Source organism: Cardiocondyla obscurior, linkage group LG23 (genome assembly GCF_019399895.1).
Source record: "Cardiocondyla obscurior isolate alpha-2009 linkage group LG23, Cobs3.1, whole genome shotgun sequence".
In the NCBI taxonomy this organism is placed as follows: Eukaryota; Metazoa; Arthropoda; class Insecta; order Hymenoptera; family Formicidae; genus Cardiocondyla; species Cardiocondyla obscurior.
Window position 1 is genome coordinate 2638034 of NC_091886.1, and position 25197 is coordinate 2663230.

General features: G+C 46.9%; 1 protein-coding gene and 1 long non-coding RNA gene across 2 annotated transcripts in view; one reads left to right on the forward strand and one right to left on the reverse strand.

Moving 5' to 3' along the window:
- The window catches only part of LOC139111230 (uncharacterized), a 74861-nt gene extending 60091 nt beyond the window's left edge, over positions 1 to 14770 (forward strand). Inside the window, exon 6 of the long non-coding RNA XR_011547180.1 lies at positions 14541 to 14770. This is a non-coding gene — a long non-coding RNA (uncharacterized lncRNA). The remainder of the gene's footprint in view (positions 1 to 14540) is intronic.
- LOC139111212 (ubiquitin carboxyl-terminal hydrolase 3) lies at positions 10102 to 24951 on the reverse strand. The gene is made up of 6 exons (XM_070671355.1): positions 23182 to 24951; positions 14764 to 14911; positions 13316 to 14129; positions 12875 to 13120; positions 12324 to 12517; positions 10102 to 11974 (listed from the first exon to the last, which is right to left on the reverse strand). Exons 1-6 carry the CDS (start codon positions 23276 to 23278, stop codon positions 11812 to 11814), a joined length of 1662 nt encoding a protein of 553 aa, XP_070527456.1. The 5' UTR covers positions 23279 to 24951; the 3' UTR covers positions 10102 to 11811.
- Positions 24952 to 25197: the final 246 nt, after the last annotated feature.

Genomic DNA, 25197 nt, shown 5'->3' on the forward strand with positions numbered 1-25197 from the left:
AGAACAAACTTAAAGATTAATTAACGTATAATTAAATTACACATACACGTCCTTAGCGAGCGTTTAAATTCACTCCAGAGGTTAATTGAGCTTTTACATGCCGTACTTTCGGAGTGCATCACAAAGAAATCGCAGTTGCGGTAGGAAAAATACGGTTAACGCGAAAAGCGCTTTACTCGAGAGGCAAATTAGAGACCTGATCACCGGACGCTCAAAAGAGTCGTTTAACTCCTCGTTCAGCGATCCACGTTTGAAATCTTGCGAGGGCGGCAAATTGGAGAAGTTGCGTTCTCGAGCACAGTCTGTGTGCAGACTAAAATTTGTCAGGAATAAGCTTGTTCCCTAGTCATTTTTTACACGCCAAGAAACAGTGTTAAAAATTTTTTAACCTTAACAAAATTGTTTGAAGTGAAAAGGATTCGTTAAAATAATTCTTTCGCAATCGACATCGTCGAAAGAAATAATTTATTAATTAGTAATTGTTTTCGTATAATTTTATATGAATTTGGTGAATATTTGCAATGGAATATCTCTAAATTATCTGTCGCGTTTAGAGTCTTCGTATACGATCTCGATCAGTCGCTGGATACACGCGATCGAACGGCGCGACCCTTGAATCCAGCTGCTATGCGTAGCTCGTAATCCGCCGGTCTCTATTCTGTACCGCAAAACGCGGCTTCGTGTGTGGTATCAGCTCGTGTAATGCGAATCGACCTACGTCTACGGTTCTCAATCTCTTCTTCTCGTCACGCTAGAATTTCTTGTAAATCGCGATGGCATTTCAACCGCTCGTTCATACGCATTAAAAAAAAATAATTAGAAATATTTTTTCAGAAGACCTAATATCCAATTAAAAAAAAAATAAAAATATTAATCACATAAATAATTAAAATAATTTAAAAAAAATTAATTTATCTAAGTTCTCAATTAAATTTACTGAAGAAGAAGGGGATGGGTTCATAAAATTATTTTTATTCACGCTAATATTTCAGAGCACGCGTTTTTTTTTTTTTTCTTGAGAATCACTGATTGTGAAATGTACCTACACATGAAATCGATTCTATCCGCGTCCGCACGCTGCGCGCGTGAAAAGGAAGCCGCGCGAGCGTCGGCGTCAGTTTGCGCCGTGGCGCAACCGCGCCGATTGCGCGGATCAGCGAGGATATCTCGAGGTTGAATAGGCCGCGGCGCGGATCAACGTCCTCGGAGAATTCGTCGAGTCGGCAGCGACCGCGCCGACGGATTTCCTCCCTCGATTCCCTTGATCTTCTAATAAGAAGAGTCGCGATACGGTTCCCGGCGCGCGGGGGATGATTAGACGACGAACGGTTTTAGTTGGGGCGGAATTGCACCGCTACAGCTTCGTGCTACGAGGGAAAATTAGGGGCCGTCCACGTCGCGTTTGGTCAAGTAGGTCGTGAAGTGCAATTTCAGCGACTTATATTTTATTAATTAGCTTATAATATTAAAAATATCAAAATTTTTCTTCGCGTTATTTCGATCCAGCAGCTTTCTCTTACTTACGGATACTTAACGGATACGGAGCATCCATTCTCGAACCCGTTGGACGTCGTCCTCGTATTACCGAAGTATCGATGTATACGAGACGCTTTTATTCGCCGGGCCAAGTCGACGAGCAGCCGCTTTCAACACCGCGCCGCCTTTATAATAGCTTAATAACCCGCTTTTCTGAGACGCCGGGCTGCACGGTAAAAAAAAAAAAAATAAAAAAACAAGGACCAAGACCGCGCGCGGAGAATGAGAGGGGCGATGGGGAGAGTCGAGGAGGAATTCTTCGGGGTCGATAGCGGTCCCGCGCTCTGTTTGCGGGTATTTGTTGGACGTGGGTTATCCGTGCGCGGCATCTCTTTATCTCGATGCTCGCCGGCATCGGCGGCACATCGATATCGACCACGGAATGTAACACGCGGCCCCGAAACAACATGGCTGGCGGGTGGATCTCCATAACGAGCGCGGTGACTTGCACATCCGACCCAGAACGCATTAGCCGTATTTGCATTTAATTGCCGGTTGTTTGTTTGACGTCCGCGCAACCAGCGGAATTAGGAACAGTCGGCCGTGCGGGGTAGGGAGGCGCGAAGGGACAGAGGAGCGGACTGCAGGACGCATCGCGCGTCCTGCGCCCTGTGATCTACGATCCGTCCGCGCGATCGGCGACCGAAAGAAAGGAAGTCCGTCCACCGCCCGCTATCCATACTTCATATTCGGCCGATCTAATTTCCCCGCATGAGATGATAATTTTATCACTTGATATGCATACCATGTATAATAATAAGCATTTGAGCATTTCCCAATAAAAAAAGGAGACCGGTTTTTTAATTAAAAAGTAAAAAGAAATAAATAAAATAATAAGACTAATAAATCTTGACGAAAAATTATATGTATAAGTATAATAATCCTTTAGAAGCTGACTAATTATTTCTGTTGTGTGTAATTAATAAGTACTCTTGCCGCGAACGCACCTAAGCCGCTATCTTCTTTTTTTTTTTTTTCTCTTTTTTTTCAAGTGTTTAGAAGCGAAGTCGGGAGACAGTGGTAAGCGACGCAGTTATCGAATCGCGTTTCCCGCGTTATCAGTCGATAGCCTTCGCCGCTCTCCCAGAGGCACCTAAGGATCGCTTACGATTACGGGGACGCACGTAGCTCGTCGGACGTATAACGGTGGATCCAAGTATATAGAATCCTAACTGAATCTCTTCTCTCGGAGGATCTCTCCCGCGCGCCTCGCTTCCTTTTCTGCCCGACGTCGTACCGGCGAGTGCCTCTTCTTCGCTCTTTCCTTCGCGCCTCTCTTTTCCTTCAAGGAGAACCGTCTTCTGCTCCCTTTCTCGCCCTCTCTCTCTCTTTCTCTCTTTCTTCAGCCCCCCTCTTCATCTTGTCTGTCTCTTTGGTCCGTCTCCCACTTCCGGCAGCCCCACCCGTCGTCCCTTCGGGCAACCAATCCCGAGTAAAGTTTGTTACACAACTCGGCGAACTTTCGAAAATGGTCTGCCTCCGCCAAGTAAGCTGTTCTTGGCTCCCTCGTTAGCTAGACTTTCCTCTTTGGCGCGGTTCTCTCTATGCCGCCAGAGAAACCGCGGCGGATGCGACGCGCGCTTCATCGCTCTCTTTCTCTCTCTCTCTCTCTCTCTCTTGCTCTTCTCGCAATTCCCCGCAAAATAGCGTCTTTGCCTTCGATAGTGCCGAGTACCGCGTGTTCGTTCGAAGTAACGAAAAATTTCTACGCGGCCGAATGGCAGTCAGACCTTAGCGTAAGCTGAACCATTCTTCAATCGAGGCAATTTTTTTAAGGAGGGGAAAAAAGGTATAAAATTAAAAGAGACAATTAAATTTAACAAATTATCGTTTTATTATGTTTCGGGAACATTTACAATAACGCACGGTAAGAGAATTAACATAATTTTCGTCTAATTGTCTGAAACGTAAGATGGAGATTCCCTTTTTTTTTTTACGGCGTGAGTCTCGATACGTCAAAGCCATTGCGCTTTGCGCAGATGACTCGCGACATTCGCTTGCCGGCACGTAATAACTCCTCTCGGGTACCGTTCTCTGAAATAGCGTCTAATGCGGTATGTGTTAATGATGGGCGCGATGAAACTGGCGCGATCGGAATAACCGCCAGTGGGAATGGCCGTATCGGCGCGAAGTGCGCACACGGCGCTGAAGGCTTCAGCTATTTTATCGAGATCGTCGACTCACTTAGTCAGTTCCTCGAGCAACGCATTCATTAACGCAAATATCCGGATGCATTAAGCACGCGGTTGTCGTAATGTGCCCGTCGTATCGCGGAAATTGCGCGTCGACGCAAATGCAAATTGCTCGTCCTCCGTGCACGCCGAATGCGCCCCTCTCCAGCTTATCACCCTTTACTGATTAGCTCTTCTGCCCATTACCGATCTCCCAACGTTTCACGACATATAAAACATGGGAAAAATATTTTTTTCTCCGATTGTAAAATATTTTAGTAACGTAGAGGAGACCGTTAATTAATACGCTTCGACGCGTAAACGGCGAAATTAAAGTAGAATTTAATACGCTAGTTTTTAATAATAAATTACGTAGTGCATAATTTAATTATTTTTATCGTTTGCAATTTCGGAAATATTGTCGTCTATTAAAGTAAAAAAAAAAAGAGGAAAAAAAATAATGCAAATAAATTGATTTGCAAGTTATCTGACATGAGTAGATATCGAACATAACTTATGGACGTTATCTGTGAATACTAAGCTTTTATTTTAACATTTCTGCAACCAAATACGTACGTAAATGTTGGATAAATTTTCGCATGAATATGAAATATAAAATTTAAAATAAAGGCTGCTTTATCAATATTATTTCGTAAATGATCGTGAAATATTTTGCGCAATTTTACGATGAAATAAACTGATGAATAGAGAGCCGTTTTATTGAACTCTTTATGTAAGCTTTGAGTGCAAAATATTAATAAAAAATAATTGTGAAATTATCTCCAACCGCGTATAATTGCAATGTCGCTTGAAAAATAATATTCAATATTTTTTAAACGAGTATATATCTTTTAAATAATTAATGTCGCTCGCTTTACGAAAATGTTGCGTTTAATATGAACAATCCGAATCGAGTTGCAGGAATTATTCTTATGTTTCTTGAGTGACAGAAATAAAATCCATCATACGTGCAATAGACGCAAATAACTGTTGAGCTTGAATAAATAGTTTTTAGAATAATGAAGACGATATGAAAAGCGATAATACTGTAATTCCAAATATTCTTGAAATAGAAACCGCCGGTTCTGCACTCACCTCGAAAGGTAAAACATTTTCTTTATCGCACGATAGGTTAAAAGTACAGTTTTTACATTTGGATATTAAATTTTATAGAAATTTTTTTTACGTTTAATAATGAATTAGCACCGTTAATAAAAATTCCAAAATTAAAGTCAACAAAATTAAAATTGTACATAATTGAAAGACTCAAGTTACCCAAGAGGTTAACAAAACTGCGATTACTTAATTTAATCGACAATTAATTTTAAACAAATGCACACGTCTGATAAATAATGTCACGTCAGAAAGCCAAGCGTCCGCCGGTTCCGACGATAGTTCGCCGTCTGATTTGAGGAGGCGTCTTGAAGATTTGCCGTCGCCAAACGAATTCATTTTTCCAGCCGATCGCGTGGCCACTTTTGGCCGACAAATCTGTCACAAACGCGAGGGCTTCCTGGGTCCGCACGGAGTGGCGAATCGAATCGAGGAGAATGACGAGTGGGAGGAAAGGGAACAAAGGGCAGGACTCGAGAGTACGTTCGAGGCATCCAGACCGAAGGACGCCCGAGCTCGAAGAAGGGCGCGGACTCGCTTGAAAAGTTTGTCCTGCCGCGACGACGAAACTATGGTGATTTCTCAAGCGGTCACCGCCGCCGATTCTCTCAGCGTCATCGACAAATTAAATCTGCCGGAGTCCGTGGACAAATCGGCCCGAGACGATCGCCTGCGATTGCCCGCGATCGCGACGCTCCGGAAACAATCTCGGTCCTCATCTTTATCAGAACCGTTCTCCTCGCGTTTCCCTCATTCCAGCAACGGCGAATCGCGCGACATGAAATCCAAGACGGACTTTCTTAATCATCGAAACTTTACGCCCCGCGATAGAGAGTTAAAAACGACAGATTTCCCGTCGATCTTGCCGCCGTTTTCCCTCAGCGGCGTTCAGCCAAAAAAGTTTGGAGGGTACCGTCCACCTTCCAGCGTGATCCCGAAGAACTCGGGATCTAACAGCGAATCTGGATCCGTTAATGTAACGAGTCGCGGATATTTCTCTGTCCGAAAGGCAGGTAATGCCGTCGCAAGTTCGGAGCTTTCCTCGTCGCGAGCCACGACGGTTTCATCTATCGACGAAGCCATCAGAAAGATGCCCATTACGTCCGCGAGAAGTGACATTACCGAGTCAATATTACCGAGCTCTCTGCCTTCATCGCGGTTGCTCGACAACGATCTCGAACGCCGGGCTGCTCGTAACACTCGAAGTTGCATCGAGCATGTAAATCCTGACAAAACGAAAACTCGGGACGAGCCGGGAAAAATAAATACGCCGGTAAAACCTATTGTTAACGAGCGAACGAGTTACGGCGGATTCGTGGCGAAAACTTCAAGCGAACTTCGGCAAGACGAGCCGGAATATGAAGACGCGCGTTATCAGCAACAAGAAACACCGCGAGCTACGCCGACTTTTCTCGGGAGAAGTTTTCCGTCAGAGTCGACGAAACTCGCGGCAACCGCTCGCGACGAACAAATAATTCACAGCGAGTCTGCGAAAGCTTATAACAATTTTAAACGGTCCAGTTTGGAATTCAAGGGTGCAGAAGACGAGAAGGAAGGAGATTATTGGTGCGCGCCGTCGAAATTATGCCACGATGGCAGGCAACAACAGCAGTTTGAATTCAATTGTCCGACGGGCCAGTTTAATTACGAAAACGGTGACGTCGCGGAAGAAGCTTTGTCGTCGCAGCTTTCGGAAGCATACGGGAGCGAGGATCACAGTCGGTCGTCCTGCACGGCGAAAAGGTACTTATTGAGAGGAACGCTATCGAGCAGGAGACCGCAGGACGACACGTCGGACGGGCGCGATCAAGAAATCATAACGAAAGTTCCCACGCTCGCGTTGAACTCGCGTGACATTTCGTACTCGACGTCGGCGGGCAGCCGAGAGTGCTCGGCCACGCTGCCTCTCGATCCTCACGCGCTGATCAAAGCTTTGTCAAACGTATCTCTGAGGCGGGAAAAACAGAACGAGGATGCGTCAAGGAAACGCGGTGGCTTTTATCGCGATGCGGACGCGATCGATACGCCGGGCGAAGCCTCGGTTTTTCCCACGAAGGGGGAAACGTGGCGCGTACCGAATTTCACGGAGCCGAGAAAATCCCTGTCGCACGTTTCTTCGAAGATACCCGTCAGGATTTCCAGCGGCGTGATCGCACCGTCGGACAACAAATGCGCGGAGCGTTACAAATCGGAGAGCACGACCGAGGCCGCGAGTTACGCGGTGGGAAAATTTATCGAACGGAACGACGCCGCGGGCGAGAGCATCGCTCGCCGCCGATCGGCCACGTCGACGTTGACGCGCTCTCAAATTTGCAACGAGATGGCGGAAATTAAGATCAACGACTGCGCACCTCGAAGCTTAATCTCTTCGGGTCTGCGAAGTTCCAAGAGCACGCTGTACGCCGGCTACGCTCGCGACGAGATGCAGCGTTCGCCCGAGAATAAAATTCGGGAGGAAAATCCTTTCAAGTTCCTCCACAAGGCGGCATGTTCCAGCGATCGAGACTACGCGAAGATCGACGACGATATACAATCTCGATCGGACCGCAGCACGTCGCGAAAGAGCGCGGACACCGCGGATATCACGAGCGCTACCGATTCGCTAGGGCTCGTCAAGTATAAGAGGACCAAATCGTTTCGAATCGAGACCTTGAGGAACGTCGACGAGAACGTCACTTGGAGAACGGAGGACGAGTGTGCGTCGATCAACGACGAAGACGATCCCGAAGGTGCGAAGGAAGTAGATTACGTGTCAGATGACGAAACGTCTCGGTTGCAAGATAAGGATTATAAACTAGCGATAGGAGAAATGTGCGGTCCGTTGAGGACTCGACGATTGAATTCGTCGGGGATCGAGAAAGCAAGTCGGAAGCGTTGCGCCGGCGATGATCTTGAATTTAACGACGACGAGATGAGTCTCGATGGGAATCTGGAAGTCGCGAAAGTTGCGCAGTCGGAAAGTCTGGCACGTAGGGCACAGGAGGTGTCTGGCTCTGCCGCGAGAATATCTTCGTTGAACTTGAATCGCGAGACGAAAAGGAAGAAGAAGAGCCAAGAGCGTTTCCCCTTTACGATTTCGGAGGTGTCCGGAGCGCTGTCTCTTAAAGACAAAGACGCGAGCGATCATCAGTCGTCCGACAGAAATCTCGACTGCGAGAAAACGAACGACAGGCCGCGAGAGGAAGCGGTCTATCAATTAAAAATGCATCCCAGCTTAACGAGACTGGCCGTTTCGGGCGCGGAAGACACCGTGGCGGATATTCTCTGCTGCGTCGCTCAGGAAAAACGAGACGCGGCGTCCAAGTCGAAGATAAAAGCGCTCGCCAAGATATTTTCCTTGAAGCTGCGAAAAGCACCGAAGCAGCCGAACGACGAGGCTCCGGAAGCGACGAAAATTATTTACGAAAATAATGCCTGCAATGCGGATTCCTGTTCGGGTGACTCGTCGACGGAAGAAGCCCGCAAGACGTGCGACGACGATCCTTGGGTCGATCAACGTGCCGCGGATTCAGAGGCCGCGCGTACTTCTTCGCGGGACACCCCGAAGAAAGCGGAGAGCTCGCAGGCGGTTGCTCGAGAATGCATTCGCAGACAATACGATCGGGATGATTTGTGGGTGCGGGATGTCGAAGATCCTTCTTTCACGGGGGAGAAAAACAGCGTAGAAGATAACGAAGCGAACGGATCAAAGAGAAGTCCTACGAAAGATCGCTACTCGATTTTTCGCGCTGGAAGTCTGCGGTCTAACGAGTCGTCGATACCCAACAGCGATGACTCGCTCAAGGAACAACGAGACATGCTAATTTTCGATCACGTAACGGCGCCGGACGGAAAAAGTAAACGGAATATCGACCGAAAGGTCCCGTCAAACTTCGTCTTTCAAGTTGAAGACGCGGAAGAGGAGCCAACCGGGTGCCTCTGTTGGAAGCTGTGTCACGCATCGCGCCGTCTAGATATCGTTCACCAGTAAAAGAAAATCGGGGACCAGGCCTCGGGAACGAAGGGACTCAATTCCCGGCCGTAGAAAAGAAAGAAATGCATACGTGAGCCGGGAAATTCACACCAGTATCAACAATTGATACTTTCTCTCGAGTGATAAAGACACGAATCGCGAATTCGGTGCTTCGGTAGACGCCAGATGGATGGACGGTTCTTTATTGTCGACTGAGAGGAAGTATCCACCATCGATACGCGCAAATTTATTTCTTTTTTTATTATTTTTTTTTATTTTTCTTTTTATTTGTTCGACATCGTTACATAAAAAAGACCGCCACGCTCGGTGGCGCTTTATCATTTTTGTACATATAGAAATAGTTTATTAGACGTAACAATTTATATTTGTCAACAACTTCGATGTAATCAGCATGCCTTGTACAATGTTCGCGAAACAGCTCGTCAATCATACGTACGTGGCTGATGAGGGAAACGAGGCTTAGACAGTCCACACGATCAAGATTAAAATGTCCCAAGTACAGAACGCGCAAGAAAAACAATGCTAAGAGTGCTGCTTAGGGTGATCACGAGGATTGATAACCGGAGATGGCCTCGATGGTACGTAATCGAAGCCCGAGTCGTCGAGTTCATGTCCTTTATTTATTCGCCGTTCGTACATTTTTTTATTATTTTTTTTTTTCTTTTTTTTTCTTGTTTCCTCAATAATAATTGTGTGTATGTGTTTGTGTGTGTGTAGATGTGTGTTGTATCGTTACTTCCGTACGTCATATTTATACACGAGTAAGAGTCTTTGCCGTAGATGCGCGTTTATCGCAGTTTATCGCCTTAATAAAACGTTTCTTTCGCTACGCATTAACTTATTATCATTATTATCGTTATCATTATAGAAAAAATAAGTCTTTAAATAATCACATAAGAGTCGTCGAGAGCCTTTCATTATGGGGCCAGGGGGAAAGGTGGCAGCGGTAAAGGGGGGGAGTAGAGAGGTGGGAAACGAGGGTACATGTGCATGCATACATTCATGCATGTGCGTGTGTATGGTAAACGCGTACGTGTACAAGGTGTATAGCACATATGTCGTGTGCGCGTAAAAGTATACATAGACGCATGCACGACAAAGGGACGGAGGCGGCGGGACGCGAGGGGGAGCGGGAGAGGATAAGGCTGTCGCTTGAGAAGTAACGCTTGTTGGCCCTATACGGTACTTGCCTCCCGGCTCTGTCGGGTGGACGTGAGCCACGCGATGCGCCTAAACCTAGAAAAAATCTACCTACTGAGAAGACCAGTCGTTTTCGCGTTTCTGCTTTTTTTTTCTTTTTTCTAACTGTTTCTTTTTTTTTTTTTTTAGAACTACACACGAGGAACGCGACAATTACAATTCGTTATTTCGCTATCGAAGGAGGGCTTTAATCGATTATCGGGGCACGGGGAAGAAGGGAGGACTGGAGGGGAAGGGACCAAAGTGAGGGCGGTCGACGGCCGCCGAGTAAGACCGTAAAGAAAATCGACGCTAAAGGCAATGCGTTTCCGCGATCCACCTCGAGCGCTCTCATCTATTTCTTTTTCTTCCTATCTATATCTAGCTTCCTTTCTCCCTTTTCCTGTCGCTACCGAAAAAGGAAGAGAAGCTTCGTCCGCCGGCACATGCCTCACATACAACCACGCACCTCCACGCGACCGCATGTGTGCTACGTACATTGGCATATGATACGCATGCGTGCTCGATATCAATCATACATCGCGACGCTCTCTTTCTCCCATTCACTCTCGAGTTCGTATAATCGTGTCTTCGAATTATTCACTGATTTGCCCTGCAAACCTCCGACGAACGCACTATGAGTTGAAACAGCCAACTCTTAACAGCGAGTTAAAAATCTACATGATAAATGTGAAGTTATTGCTTAACAAACGGACGCTTCACATTTCGAATCAATTACACAATCTTAAAACAGTTTGCATTCAAAGTTCGAAAAGAATATTAAATTAAAAAGTCAGAAATAACATTAGAAAAACGTCAAGATCTTATTAAGCGACTGAAGCACGAAGATAGCCAGGCTTATCAATACAATTCAAGAAGAAATGTATAAACTAAATTAGAAAATTAAATAAATTAACAACTTAGAAAACAAAAATTCTTTACGTGAAAGACTATAACGTCTTCTATCTATCTATTTAGCTTTCTTTCGTCTTCATTCTATAGTCACTGAAGTAAGAAATCGACATTAAAAAATAGAAAAAAAAAGACGCAAGAAAATAAACTCCAAAAAGTAATACACAACTTGATATCATTACGTGTCGGTAAAATACTCGTCGACTAGTTGTAAATAGAGTCTACAAAAAAAATTTTAGGAATTTCGACCGATAAACTAAACAAAGCATTTAAAACGAAAGAGAATGCTTCTACGCGGTTAAAGCCGACGGGGCTGAAACATTTTCGTTTAAAGGAAAAGATGTGGCGGGTAAGATTGCGACGACAATCGACAAATGACGAGACACGATATGCATATGCTGATATGCGTGCTGACGCCTTGCACGCTGCGCGACGTCCGTCTATCTTTCTTCGACGGGCATCGAGTTAATTTAAGAGCGTCTGCGCGATTTTAATCATCTGATAAAGCGCGTGGAGGGACGCGCTCGAGCGATTAACGTGCGACGGAATTTATATATGTGACCGGTTATCCCAATCGCGTCTCAAAGGTCGTCGCGGCGGCTTGTCGAGACGCGATAGCGAACGCGGATCATATTACGCTTCTAACAAGATTGTACGATTTGGCAACAATGAGCAATCATGGATATAATATATGCGATAAGCGGACGAATCTTCATCTTCCGATCTCGAAGCACTCGAGGCGCGATCCGCCAGCGGTCTCTTGCGTTGTTCCATTTTCGTTTGGCTGCTCGGTTGCTCGCTCCGAAACTTGCAAGGAACGCCGGCTCAGTTCTCGTTAGTTCACTCCACGTTGTTCTGATCGTCGTCTTCGTCGTCGTCATCTAGGCTCGTGCTGCCGGGACGGGGCTTCTTGTCGGGTAAACGACGTCACAAGGGAGGTGGAATGGAGAATTCCCTCCGTACGTAGAACAGAATGTAAGGCTTACATTTAGCGACAGCGTCGGTAGTCGCCGGCCGCACTGAGCTGTCGTTAAAATGGAACCACTGGCCGTCATGTACGGCGAAGGCAGTGTAATGTCCAGTACCGGCACTGCAATATATAATTTCACAATGTAAATACAGTTTTCCATCGAGTTTTTTGTATAAAAAAAATATAATAACGTTAAATTTGTATTCACCAACACTATGCAAACTCAAGTATGTGGTAGCAGAAACTTTTCGTGCTTTCGAAATTTAGTAGTGCACACTTTAACGATTGCTAAATACCGTTTGTGAGAAATAATATTAGTAATGTTTCAAAATATAGATAATGGAAAATGTTAATGTTATCTTATCGCGTATCGATGTTGCGATGGTTGCGACTATTACAGAGAAAGTTTCAACATGTTTCCATCGTCGGGCAACCGGTTTAATTAGACGCGTTAGTCGAAGGAACGTACCCAGAACCATGGTGCACAATAACGGCAGCCAAGTCGTAAAGATGACTATTCTGAGCGCCCAATCTTGTCCCAGTCACGCCACGCACAGTAAACGCGGACATGTCGAGAGACTCCATTGGGAAATCTACCTGCGTGTCCACCTTCGAGCGATAAGAATTGCACCACCTAAATCTTTTAATGTGAAGGCACAACACCTGCGAAAAGAACAAAGTATGAGGCACCGATCAAAGCTTTTTTTTTTTTTTGTGGGTCACACGTTCGTGCAAACTACATCGATCGAAGCATGTACGTCCGCGAATAATAAAAAAAAAAAACGTCTAACGAAACGAGAGCGACGTCGAAAAAGTCAATACGCGTTAGACAAGAAGAGTAGAGATGCAAAATGTTAAAAAAATTAAAGATTTTATTATATTATTTTTAATACAAAAGTTTAGTATTAGGTTTTTTTTTTTTTTATATTAAGACTTCTTCAAAATAATTTAAGATTCGATTGTCTTTTATTTCACTAAAAATTCAGCACTCAGATCTTGAGAAACGTAAACGATACTCACGTTAGGCAGCCTGTGTATCCAGAACCTCTTGGTAGACCTTTGCTTGCCCATGCAATTGTCGCAGAAGTAGAGCTCGCTGTCGGCCAGCTCTTCAACCTTGAAGAATCTAGTTAGACTGTAAGTCAAACTGCACACCTCGTCCTGCTCCTTCGTCCTGGTTCTCTGCAGTCTGTCCGGTATGTCCAGCGAAAGGTCCTGGAAGGGCTCGTGCGTCTTCGAGTCCGTGCGACAGTTCATACAGTGGACCTGCGCGAGGAAACGCGATCCATAATTCGTCCGCGCTTCTCCCAAGAAGAAAACGAAGAAGAACATGACTTTGGCAAGCGACATCAGTCTCTCGAGAGCGCAGGAATCCTCTCTCGCCCAAAGTGGGCTGCGAGGGACGTTCGTTTCGCGCGCAATCGAGGCTCTCTGTCCGGAGAATGAGCCGGTTCAACTTACCACGCTAAGAAGAGTGCCTCCGAACACGGCGGTGACAATACTCTGCTTGCCGCGCAATCCTAGAGGCTCGTGTCCTAGCCTGGGCAAGAGCTGCAGTAGCTCGGTGTGCAGTCGGTCGAGCATGTACGTGAGAAACTCGTGGGCGTCCTGCTGCTGGTACCCTCGAAATCTCGGCACGACCTTCCAGATGGCGAGGAACAAGCACTCGGGCGATATCGCCTGGCCGTTCGACCCACCCAGGCTTAGACCAAGTAACACCTTTCGTAATTCCTCGGCGAGAAGAGCGTCACTCATCGACATCTCTTTCGCGCGACCCGGCGTGACGATGCGACCGCGATGAGTCGGCGGTCCGGTTGACTCATCGAAAGCGATGCCCTCGAGACACGGCATCTGCGTTAGGTACTCGCAGAAGTGGCTGATGTTGTTGAAGGATTGCAGCACCACGTTCATGAAGCAAGTGTTGCCGAGGTTCCTCAGCCCGACGACCTTCTTTTCTTTGGTACTCTTGGAGCTGCGACGCTTGGCCGGCCGGTTGTCCGCGCTGCTTGCGTCCAGGGAGTGTAGCCTTTTACGGGCCGTCCTCGGTCGCAGATTTCTAACCACCACCTCCGCCTTCCACAGGGCGTCCGGATCGTCGTTGTCGTGATCCTCGCCCGCGCCATCGCGCGATCTCGAAGACGGGGGAGTCGTCGGTGGCGACGTGCTCCAGCTCTCATCGTTCTCCTTGTGCTCGTCTTTGCGGAAGGTTACGCGCCGTATCTTCTCGATTTGCCCACTCGTGGTATCGTTCACCACATACTCGTCGCAAGTATAACTGAAAGAATTGAAACAGTTTTTATTTTTTTTAATATTTTTTTTTTCTCTCACAGATATCGCCGGTTATCTATCGCGCCGCGCGAAGAAATAAAATGCTACGTCTGAATCCGCCAGTAATGCAAAATTTTTATACCCAGAATTCGATTCACGATTTTATTTCGACATATCGGAAGTCTTGAGAATAAATATAAATGAAAAAGTACACGTTTGCCTCGTCAGTTCTCTATTTACAGCGATGCTTTCTCTCAGCATCTCGAATATTTCTGTCTATTGGCACGACACTATTTCGAAGGTGTCAAGTTCGGCGGTTGAAAGCCTCGTCATACACAGAAATAAATCAATCGATGCGAATGATAAGCGGTGTTTATAATTCATCCGCGCGACTCTAATGTATTTTCTCTTGTTACAGGAGACTCGATTTATACGTAGATGGACGTATCGCGTATCGACGAATGTGGAATTTTGCAACTGGTACGCGCGAGACACGCTGGACATCTTTGCGTGCCTCTTCTCGTTCGGGTGCCGAGTTCTTCGAAACTGTACCGGTTTCGACGGAGGAGAGACAACGCCGACGGAACGGACTACTGGTGCACGAAAACGGGTGAAAGCGCCGGGATGCGAATGAGACTCACCAGAATACTGCCAGGCTCTCACAGTCTATGCACACGCAGTGTTGAGTATTAGTCTCGTAGTGCTGCAATGCGTGGCCAGCCACGTATCGTCCGCAATGCACAGAGCCGCAGTGCAGACAAAGCCAGGGACTCTTCTCGGTGCCGCATACTACGGAAAATAATTAATAATGAGATAATTATATAATTAGATAGATAATAATGAGAAGCTGGTATTTAATATTGCAGTTAGTTGACGAAATCTCTGTTTGCGAATCATCTCCTGCATCGAACTGAATAAAATCGAATTTTACTCGTACAATTCCGAGATATATTTAAAGCAGATCGTTCCAATTTTCAGGTAAATTTATCTGTCAGGTAAGTACGTGTCTATCAGATAGTACATTGAAGATGGACATATAATTGTCTGCTCGACAAATTTAGCAGAAAGTTGGCACGAATCTTTTTGAAGGTGGTAAAGTTTAAGTTACATACTTTTGGTATGAATGGATGTGACGGAAGCTGATGCGTAAATGTAAAGGAATGTCAATTATAACATCAATTATCTTAAGATCTTTTACAGAGAATTACAACATGCAAAAAATGTGGACAGCGTATGTATACATATACTTTAATTATCAGCGATATCACTGTTCCATATCGTGCGATTAACGCTAAATGTGACCATTTTATTTTTATCACAATCACGAATTTGATTTCTTTTTACAGATAAACTTCAACATAAGATAATCAGGCTTAGTGCTAAATTTAAATTAAAATAAAATTTTAATATTACAATTATAACATAATTAATAAAGCTCTAAGTCTCCGAAAACATTAAAATTCTTTTTACATTAAAAAATAAAGATTAGACGTGTTCTAATATTTTTCAATAAATACTCGCCTTAATTAATTAAAAAAAAAGAACAGTTTAAAAGAAAAAATCTCCTTAAAAATTAAAAATATATTTTCCCCTGTTAAAATATTACGCATATAACTTAGAAAAAAAAAAAATCTTAAACTCTATCAACTATATTAAAATTTTGACAAGTGCTAATTTGATAAGACCGCTAAATATAGCGATGGATACGTAAATTTAAGGCTGTAATAAGCTTCGGATACATTTCTTTTAAAGAGTTGTCAATAATCTTACATGATCGGATCAACAACCGTCCAGTCGCAAAATGTATTATATCTGGTGGTTGCGAAATTGCACGCCAGCACCGCCGTGCCGTTTCGGCTCGTCGCAGCTTACGTAATTCTCAAGAGACCGCGTAAAAGCGGGGTGCGGTAGCGAGCACAGGTTTGACACACCCCTTTCGCTGCCGATCGATCGCGAAATGTCTCAGAATCTCATCGGGCTTCGAATTCCCGGTGATCTGCTTTTCTTAATCAACGAATCTTGTTAGGAAAACGTGAGGCGTACCTTCGCAGATGTCGCGAGAGACGTGAAATCTCGAGGCTCGGAATATTATAATTATGTAAATGTAGAATTTACAAAGGCCGTGTCCCTCCAACAATTAATATTTTAAATATTTTACAAAGGCCCATGTTTTAATTATATATATTTTTAAATAAGAAGAAAGGAATGTATGTACATATATCTTTTTTTTGTTTGAATTATTTTTATTTTATTTTTTTTTAACGAAGTCGTGACTTCTGATAAAAAGTTACAGCAGGCAAGCGGTCGCAAAATTATAAAATATCAAGATCTCAGAGTCGGCTGAAATTCTCTGATTCAGGAAATCGAAAGGCGGTGAATCCGTCAGCGCTTACGTATGCAAAGTACATGCAGGCGGATTCGAATTCGCATTCGAAACTCGTCGTAATCTGTCTTTGAATTTTTCTCATAGCTAGCCGCGTCGTTTATTAATATTCGCAAACATCGTGGGTGTTACGTAATGGCAGGGAGGGAGGAAAAAAAAAAAGGGACGCGTTTCCCAGAACGTAATTGAAAAAAGCGCGAGTGCACGAACGGTATGAAACGCTGAAAGACCGCGCGGAAATCCGATCTCATCGAAGTTGATTTTTACTTAGGGTGTCGGATTTGTTTTTGGCGTCGAGTACCGAGTTTTAAAACGCACCAGACTGCTCTATCAGCAAGTTTTAATCAGTAGCTCGTTGCTATGAGAATATTGTGACGAAGAATAGGAAGCCGTGAAACCGAGTGGGTTTAGTTTACGATAAAACCTCGACCAAGTTTTTTTTTCCTTAAAGGCCGTAAAGGCCTTATTATTTATTTTCAACAATTCTCGATTAATTTCGGAATGTCTAAAAGCGATCAAAAGGTAGTTCCCTGAGTAGACGATACTTCACAGATTAATTATTACAAATAAAAATTATATCAACGCAGTAGACACCGCGGTGGAACGGTACGAATTAAATACAGCTCGATCGAAATTACAACTCCAGCAATTTTTTTTCGACGCGCCGATGAAAGAAATGGCACGTTTAGCATATTGTTATTGTCGAAGTCTGCCGGCGAATAAATCCGTTGGAACCGACGTAGATGGTGTAGAGTACGGCGATGCAGCTGTGAATGTTCAATGTGTCATCGTAGATAACGAACAACGTAACGAGGAACGTTATCGGTCGAAAAAAATGCATAAACTTTTATGGCGACGACGCGCGCGGCGTCGTTCGCACCGCACATTCGTTCATTCATTCAATGTCCGCTTGTTTAATAAAACGATCTGGTGGATCCTCACGGATGTTCCTCGTGAATCGCCGGAGCAACTATCATTACGAGTGACGTGACGGCGAACGAGAAAAAAGGGAAGCGATTAAGCGGCGAAATTTTATTTATTCAAATGCCCCCGGCGGGGCGTTCGTTCATTATTCATGATTTCGCGTCGAAGGTAGGAAGAAAGTACGTGAAAATAATTCAACGATTACCGCTGCTCGAGAATTACTACGAGGTCCTCGTGTACGGAGAAAAAGTTTGCACTGAGAATCATTATGGTGTCACAGCAGTTGCGAATCATCAAGGGATTGTAAGATTAAATTACTACGCTATTGTCCGCTGTGGCATTTAAACTTGCGTTAGATTTAAATATATAATTTCAAGACGGTCCGCGACTGCTACGAACGCCACGGTAATTTTTGGCTGACAGTTTTCTCCTCGTAGGCACGGCGAAGCTAGAAACGTGAATGATGTATACGACTTAAAGATATACGCTCGTACGGTATCGTAAAATTTCAGAATTCTCGATTATAAATCATCGTCGTAATCTTTAAAAAAAAAGGAAAAAAAAGCAGCGACATGATCGATGATTAAACTCCGGGAATTATTTTTGGAAGTTGCGTCAGCATCGAGCACGAGCGTCATTAGCGAACCAGAAATCGAAAGTCCCAGCCGTGGTGGAATCGTGGCGATCGAGGTTACATCAATTGTTGCAAGATTGCGTCGAAGTATGTACTAGAAACAATGGCTGTATTCGGTAGAAAAAAGCTGCTTCGCAGCTGTTGAAATTATCGCGAATTTAATTGATGTACGCGTTCAGATTTCAGGGATTAAAAGCGCACGCAAATTAGATTAATGATTTTTACATCGGCTGCAAATGTATCACTTCTGTCGAATGCAACTGTCTACTTAAAGAAATGGCTATATTAGACATATCTCTTGCTCTGTATCTTGCCGTGTAATATTAAATTCTGCCACGCCTACGCAGATGACGTTGTCATTGTTATCATCTGAAAGTCGACGTGTTGGTTTCGCCGAGAGAATAAAAGCATCGTAAAATGACTGAAAGAAAATTTAAAGAGAAATTTTTCAGCCGCGAAATTTTGTCAAGTTGTTAAATTCTGAAATAACTGCAATTGCGCTTAAAAAAAAAAAAGACTTAATTATTGTGATTTATATCAACGGAAGTGACGCATTCCTTCTTTTCCCCTTTTCTCTGAATATTTTGTAGCTCTGCGTGTAGAAAGTATTTAAATAGTTTTCAAACGTAAAAAAAGAATTTGTCTAAGACGTTTAGCGTCCCGTTCGCGGTACATTTGGCAGCCCGACAGAGATCAAGAGCGTCTCGCTTCCTGCCTACGATGCGAGACAAGCTGTCTACGTGAAAAAGGGTACTCGGTATCGTAAAGTATCCACGTCGAGAGAACGGTATCAAGGTGGGTACGAGCGTCTTCGCTCTCGCCGCTCGATCAGCGGCGGCGTGATTATCGATTTTAATGTTGTGCAGTTAAAGGTAGGCATCAGCAGCCTGCATCAGCAGCCAGCACCCAGTAGCAGGCCGCGGGAAAAGCGACGTAGCGGTGGGGCAGCGCCGCGGACGAGGGTCCTTTTATAGTACGTAAGGGGCGATACTTCTTCTTTTTTTTTTTTCTTTTTTATTTTTTTTTTCTCTCTTTTCTCTCTCCTTTCTGCCCCTCTCTTTCTCGCGGCTATCAGCCGGCGCGGAAAACATGCGACGACTACCACCGCGGCGCGATTCCACGGAGGCATTTCGATCGATCCACCGCCGGATACGTCGCGATTCGCCAAGCGTGAACCGCTCTCTCGCCCGGTTTCTCGCGACGCTAATCGCGGACGCCACGTCCTCGCGGACCCGCTGAGATAATGTAACAGGGAAAATTTCTCCGAACGAATCCCCGACGTTCTTATTTGGAGTAATTACCTCGGCCGTTAATGCCGCGCGATAAAATGGCTGCGGAGTCTCATTCGGAGCGAGATCAGATGCCTTTAAGCGTTATTAAGAATAAGCGTCCGTGATACGCAAAGAGATGTGAAATTAAAATTATCTAGATGTCAAAAACGAGCGCACGCCCACTAAGGAATCGTAATTTTGATAGCGAACTAAGGGCTTTGTGCTTCAATTAATGTTAATTTAAATCGACTCGAGCAAAAGGACGCCGGTGCTTTTCATCCTTGACAGACTGCGAAGACATCGCGCCGAAAGAGCGAGAATCCGGTGGCTATCGCCGATAGCACCGTGTTGAGTAATCAAACGTCCGCGAGGAGGAAAGTGTGCGCTCGCTCGACGAGAGACTGACTCACCGTCGAAGTGACGTATCTATCGTCTTTTACACATATTTACGAATATTATTTTTTTGTAAATCCATGTGCGTTACCATTTTACACCTCGTCGTCAAAATCTGGAATGTCCTTTAAGTTATTTTCCACGGATCCTTCGTACGGTACGCATCAAGATTTATCAGTGACGAGCAGTTCTTTATTCTTATAAACATAACAATAGGCAACGGTTCTTTTTTTTTTCTTTCTTTCTTTTCTTTTTTTCTTTCGCTCGATTAATGGCAAGAAAATGGCATCGGTATGATAAACATAAAACAATGCCGCGAGTGGAATTAATAACGCAGCTAGACACTCGGGCCTCGATGCTTTCCTTCTATTAATTAATAGATAACGTTGTTCCCGTTTGAGTGAGATAAAACTCGACGTCCGCTAATATCATCGACTTATAGCTACACAATCCTACGAAGTCATCCGTATTCTTTTCACAGTTATCTCGAACAGTAATAGCATTCTTTCCCCTCTTTTTTAATTTTTTTCTCTTCAGTTTATCTATCTCAATATCGTATGTTTCTCCTAGCCTCTTCTAATCATACCTTTTCCTTTTTAAAGCGACTGCAATTCGAACGCTTCTGCGGATCGATTATCGTACGGTGGTTTAAAAAAAAAAAAAAGAAAGAAAAACTCGAAAGTCGAACGGAAATATTAGAAGCATAATACATTACGTTTATTAATTTATTACGTTTACATTATTTCTACGTTTGTGATTTAATATCGGCAAATATCTCGTGACGGATTTATCAATTAAATCGCGGGAGCAATTTTTCAAATAATCCGACGGTGAAATCGTCAATTTGTAACGAGTGACGAACCCTCGAGCCTAACGTCATTGAACCCTACAAAGCTATTGTTCTATCTGCGTTTCTCTTCGTTGCCCACGCCCGAAATTAACGGCCCGTACTTCTCGCGCGCCGACTGTTACACGTTTCCTACCGATGTATCTCCTCGCCATCCGCGTCGCGGCGAGAAGAAAGACGCGCTTGGCTCCAGCCCGTGACGAGCGATTGCCTCAAAACTCGCGGTCGCGATTTTTTATCAAACGTCGTTCGAGCCGCGGGTGTACGAAATTGATTACGGGGGCTTCTCGCCTCTACGATTCTATTTCTATAAAAAAAAAAAAAAATACGGAACGATAATCGGCCAGGCGAGACGGGTCACGAGAGGATGATTTTGACAATTCGAGCATTATCATGCGCCTTGTCATGCTAATATCCAAGTCGTTGGCTAATGCGGCGAATAAATTTAGCGAACAAACGAGTTACGCGAGCGCCGTGTAGTTTCCCCGTTATCTTTCGGCGAACAAACAGATATCGGTACTGTATTTGATGACGGCTTATTAATAAATGCTCGACACTTGGCGGAGTCGGCATTCTTACAATCGAGCCCTGATTGCCCGAGGAACACGCCGCGCTATCGCCGTTGCTTTCCGAGTGGGCGGTTTATGATTAACGATTATTTGCAGCTCAGCAATTAACTTCAAAAAAAAAAATTAAGAAAAAAAAAAATTAAAAAATCGTCCCATGCGCCCGGCTGAGAATTTCCTAAGACGGGAGAGGAAGAAAAAGGAAAGTGTCGTTTTACTGCCGACGTGGAAGGTGCTACAGATCGACGGTGGGCATCGATTTACATAGAGCGCGGCTAGTGGCGTCGTCGCGGAGGCATAAGTCGTCGAATTAGCGGGCGGAGTCCGACGTGCTTCGCGACTTCAATTGCGCCGATCTACAGGGGGGAGTTCCGGAACAAAGGGCGAGAGGAGGGCAAGGCGGTCGCGAGCCTCGCAAGGGGAGAAAAAACACCGTACGTTTCAGATAAATATAGTACCGAGGTCGCGAAAAAGAGAAAGGAAGGAGCGGGTTCGCACCGTGCGCGGTAAGGGATAGCACCAGGATTCGGAGAAGAGCCTCTCCCGTCGGGTTCGTGGCCGTCGGTGGATTTCACGGTCTCCGCCAGCGCGCTCGGTTCTCTCGGGCGATCGCCGTGCCTCCCCCTCGCGCCTATTACTCCGGCCCCCGTCGCGCGGTGCATTGTTTCTCGCAAACGCCACCGCCGGCCACTTCGGCACGACTTTGCACAGCGGCCCAGCGATAATAACTTATCCGCTTTCCCGAGCTGTCCAATCTCCTCGCGACGATACCGCGGGGGGGTTAAAGTGTGCCCGGTTACGATTCCGGCTGCGGAAATGATTCTACAACGTATTCGCGTTTTTTTTTTTCTTTTTTTTTCCCCTCCGTCGATCTCCCTTCGACTTCGCCTGCTACCCTGCCCTCTTTTCCACCGTAGAAAACTTCTCGGCGACGGCGTCGGACGGCGGGGGCGAACCGCTAGCCGGCGAGTATCTAATGACGGTGGATCTTAGAGGGCCAGCTGATTAGTGCCGTCTGGTATTGATTTTCCGATGACGGCCGCGCCGCGCATACTGAGAACTCCCAGCAGGACGACGACGCACACGCGCACAGCACCGTCGTCGCCGCCGCCGTCGCCGCCACCTCCACCATCACCGACACCACCACCATCGCTAACCACGCCGCCGTCGTGCTCTCGCGCGCATAACGAGTCATGGGACCGCGAACACGCCATACACCGTGCAAGAGCGAGGCAGGCACACATACACGCATACACCGATGCACACACGTGCAGACAATGTTAATACCGTTCGCTCGCGTCTCACGCGTGCATGTCGTTCGGAGAGAAAAAGAGAGAGAGAGAACGAGCGTGGGGTATACGTGTGCGCGCATACAGCTGCAGCGGCGAGTTCGATCCGCTATACTTTGCACCGTCGGTCGCTTCGTGCGTCAAACTTGGGAGAATCCGCGACGGTCGACGGGCGAGCGCCCGTCGTCGAGCTTCGTCGGCCGGGCTTTTCCCGAAGGAAACGGCGACGTAGGGCCAGGCCACGGTCTCGTCTCGTCTCGTCTCGGGCTACGACGGCTCAAGGCCGCGAGAGGAACGGCCGGGGCCTGGGTCACGGGAGAGACGGAACGCAAGCGAAGAGCGTGGTACATACACACGAGAGAGCCAGGGAAAGGGGGGAGGAGAGAAAAAGAGAGAGAAAGAAAAAAAAACGAGAGAGAAAGAGAGAGATAGTAGCTGCTGAGAGCGTGTCGCTCGTGCGCATACGTGTGTGCGTGCGTGCGTGTCGCGCGAGATCCGCGAGAGGAAGGCAAGAGTAAAACGGAACGAGAGACAGGTTCGGGCCGAAGAAAGAAAGGAGACGCGACAGCGAGGAGAGACGTGAGCCGGGCCTCACCTATTCGTCTATCTATTTATCCATCCATTTATTCGTCCCTATCGCTCTAGCCCGAGGCGCGTTCTTTCTCTCTCTTGCACCGCGTCGCGCTCAAGTTGGCGTGGAGTCGGCGGAGAGGCAGGCAACTCTCGGGAGGCTTTTGTACGAGGTTCCCTACCTGCGCAGACGAACGGCAGATCCTTCACAGCACAGCCCGATCCATCTACGTTGTCATCGCCGAATCGCACGCTCTGAGCAAGGTGCGGGCACTCCATGTTTTCTCCAGGCGCGCTTCTCCACGAGGCCCGCGCGGCCACCTCGTCGCAGTCGTCCTCGTCGTCGTGGCCGTCGTCGTGGTCGCCGTCGTCGTCGAACGTTCACGCGGCGGTCCCGTCTTTCTCTTTTTCCACAGTGGGGCGGCGGACGGGGATCGGCCTGAAGGGAGGGGGGGAAAGGGGGCAAGAACGAAAGGGGACAACGAGAGAGGAGCGAGGAGAGGAGAGGAGAGAGAGGGGAGGTGGGGTAGGTCTCGGCAAAGGACGACGAGCTACGCCGATGGGGTTGAGTCCCGGGTAGAGTACAGTTAAGATGAATACAGGCGGGGTACGCGCGTTGCGAGTGCCCCGTGATATCCGTCACATAGCGCGGGTACTAGCGAAGCACACTGTTACGTCGCCTTTAACGAGGGAGAGGAAACTGAGAGAAAAAAAAAAAAAAAGAAAAAGAAAAAAAGTACAAGTTTTTACGATCAGGGAGCGTATGCGTGACCGACGACCGTCGCTCCCGTAGCGCAGCGTACGACTTACTGAGAACCAGAGGGACAAGCGCGCAACGCGAGAAGCGAAGCGGGCGGGCGGGCGGACGAACGCGACGGGCGAGCAAGCGAGGCGAGCTTGGCGTGCGAGGCGAGCGAACGAATCCGACGTGCAAACGAGTGCGAGGAGAACGGCGGCGCGTCCGACTGGCCCCGACTGCCGACCGAGCTCGACCGAGCTGCGTAGAGCTCGGTTCTGCCGGTGGTCGGCCGACCTCCAGAGTCACAGACCACTAATAGTCGACTGACTCTCGGCCAGCCGGTGCTCCTCGCACCCGTTCCTCCGCTTCGTTCCTTCCAGCGCCTCTCTCTTTCCCACGGCCGGACCGTCGCGCCCTTTCTTCCGCAGCACCTCGCTCTCTCTTTCTTCCGCGCGACGAGCTGAGGTTGCGCTAGGTCTTCCTAGCCTTGGCTCCGCTCTCCTCCGCTACCTAGGGCCGCGCGCAGGCCGCGCAGCTCGGCCAGGGCTGGACTCTTCGCCGAGAGTACGAATCTTCCGCCGCGAATGCGAATTTATTGAGCGGGGACAGGCTTACCCCGCTAATTCGAATCGATCCCGTGAAATTGCTGCGCGCCGAGACGACGCGGCCTCGCGCCGAACGACTAAGAGATATCTCGCGGATTCCCAATGGACGCGCTCGCACCGCCGTGCGCGACTAAACGCGAGGAAGCCAAAGTCCCTCTCGCGACACCGTACCGCTTTCGCGAGTCGTCCTGAGATGCAGCTTGCCCCCCTCCCCGCTCTATATCCCTTTCTTTACGTAAAGCGCATTGTTAAATAACCTGATCAGCGAATCTCCGTTTTACGAAACTCGCATGGGCACCGACGAGCGTTCGAGCTGCACCTGGCCCGGCCGATGTAACGCGTCGGGGAACGTAGTCGTCACCCTTCTGTCCCTCTCGGTGCGGTTTCACGCTCCGTCATGAGATATCGCGAGCTAGCAGAACCAGTTCTTCATACAGTGACGATAACCGGGCGGCTTTAGAGCAGCCGAGCACGTCGACGCTGCCCGTCGATCGGCGGGGAACGACGCGAAGCGTAAACGAAAGACCCACACTGGCTCGGAGCGAATTGACGCGAGGCGGTCGACGATGACAGCGGCGCACATGTGCCGCAATGAGATTACCCGTACGTTCGTGTGTGTGCGCGCGGGGATTCACAGATCGTAGGATCGCAAAGGAGGGGAAGACCTACGCGAAACGATTATGGCCTCACATGGCGATCGCAGCGGATAAGAACAGGCATTCTCGCTCGAAACGTACTTGGACGCGCGGTGTGAAACAAAACTATCTTACGCTTTTACAGTACGATTAAAATGGCGCAATAAGCGCACGCGCGACGCTGCACTCAATTCTTTTTTTTTTTTGTACACATCTCTT

Coding starts and splice junctions, on each gene's coding strand:
- LOC139111212 (XM_070671355.1), bottom strand. CDS start 23,278: ATGGAGTGCCCGCACCTTGCTCAGAGCGTGCGATTCGGCGATGACAAC. Junction 14,130..14,763: donor GAGAGCCTGGCAGTATTCTG/GTGAGTCTCATT, acceptor CAATTCTTTCAG/TTATACTTGCGACGAGTATG. Junction 11,975..12,323: donor ATTGTGCACCATGGTTCTGG/GTACGTTCCTTC, acceptor TATATATTGCAG/TGCCGGTACTGGACATTACA.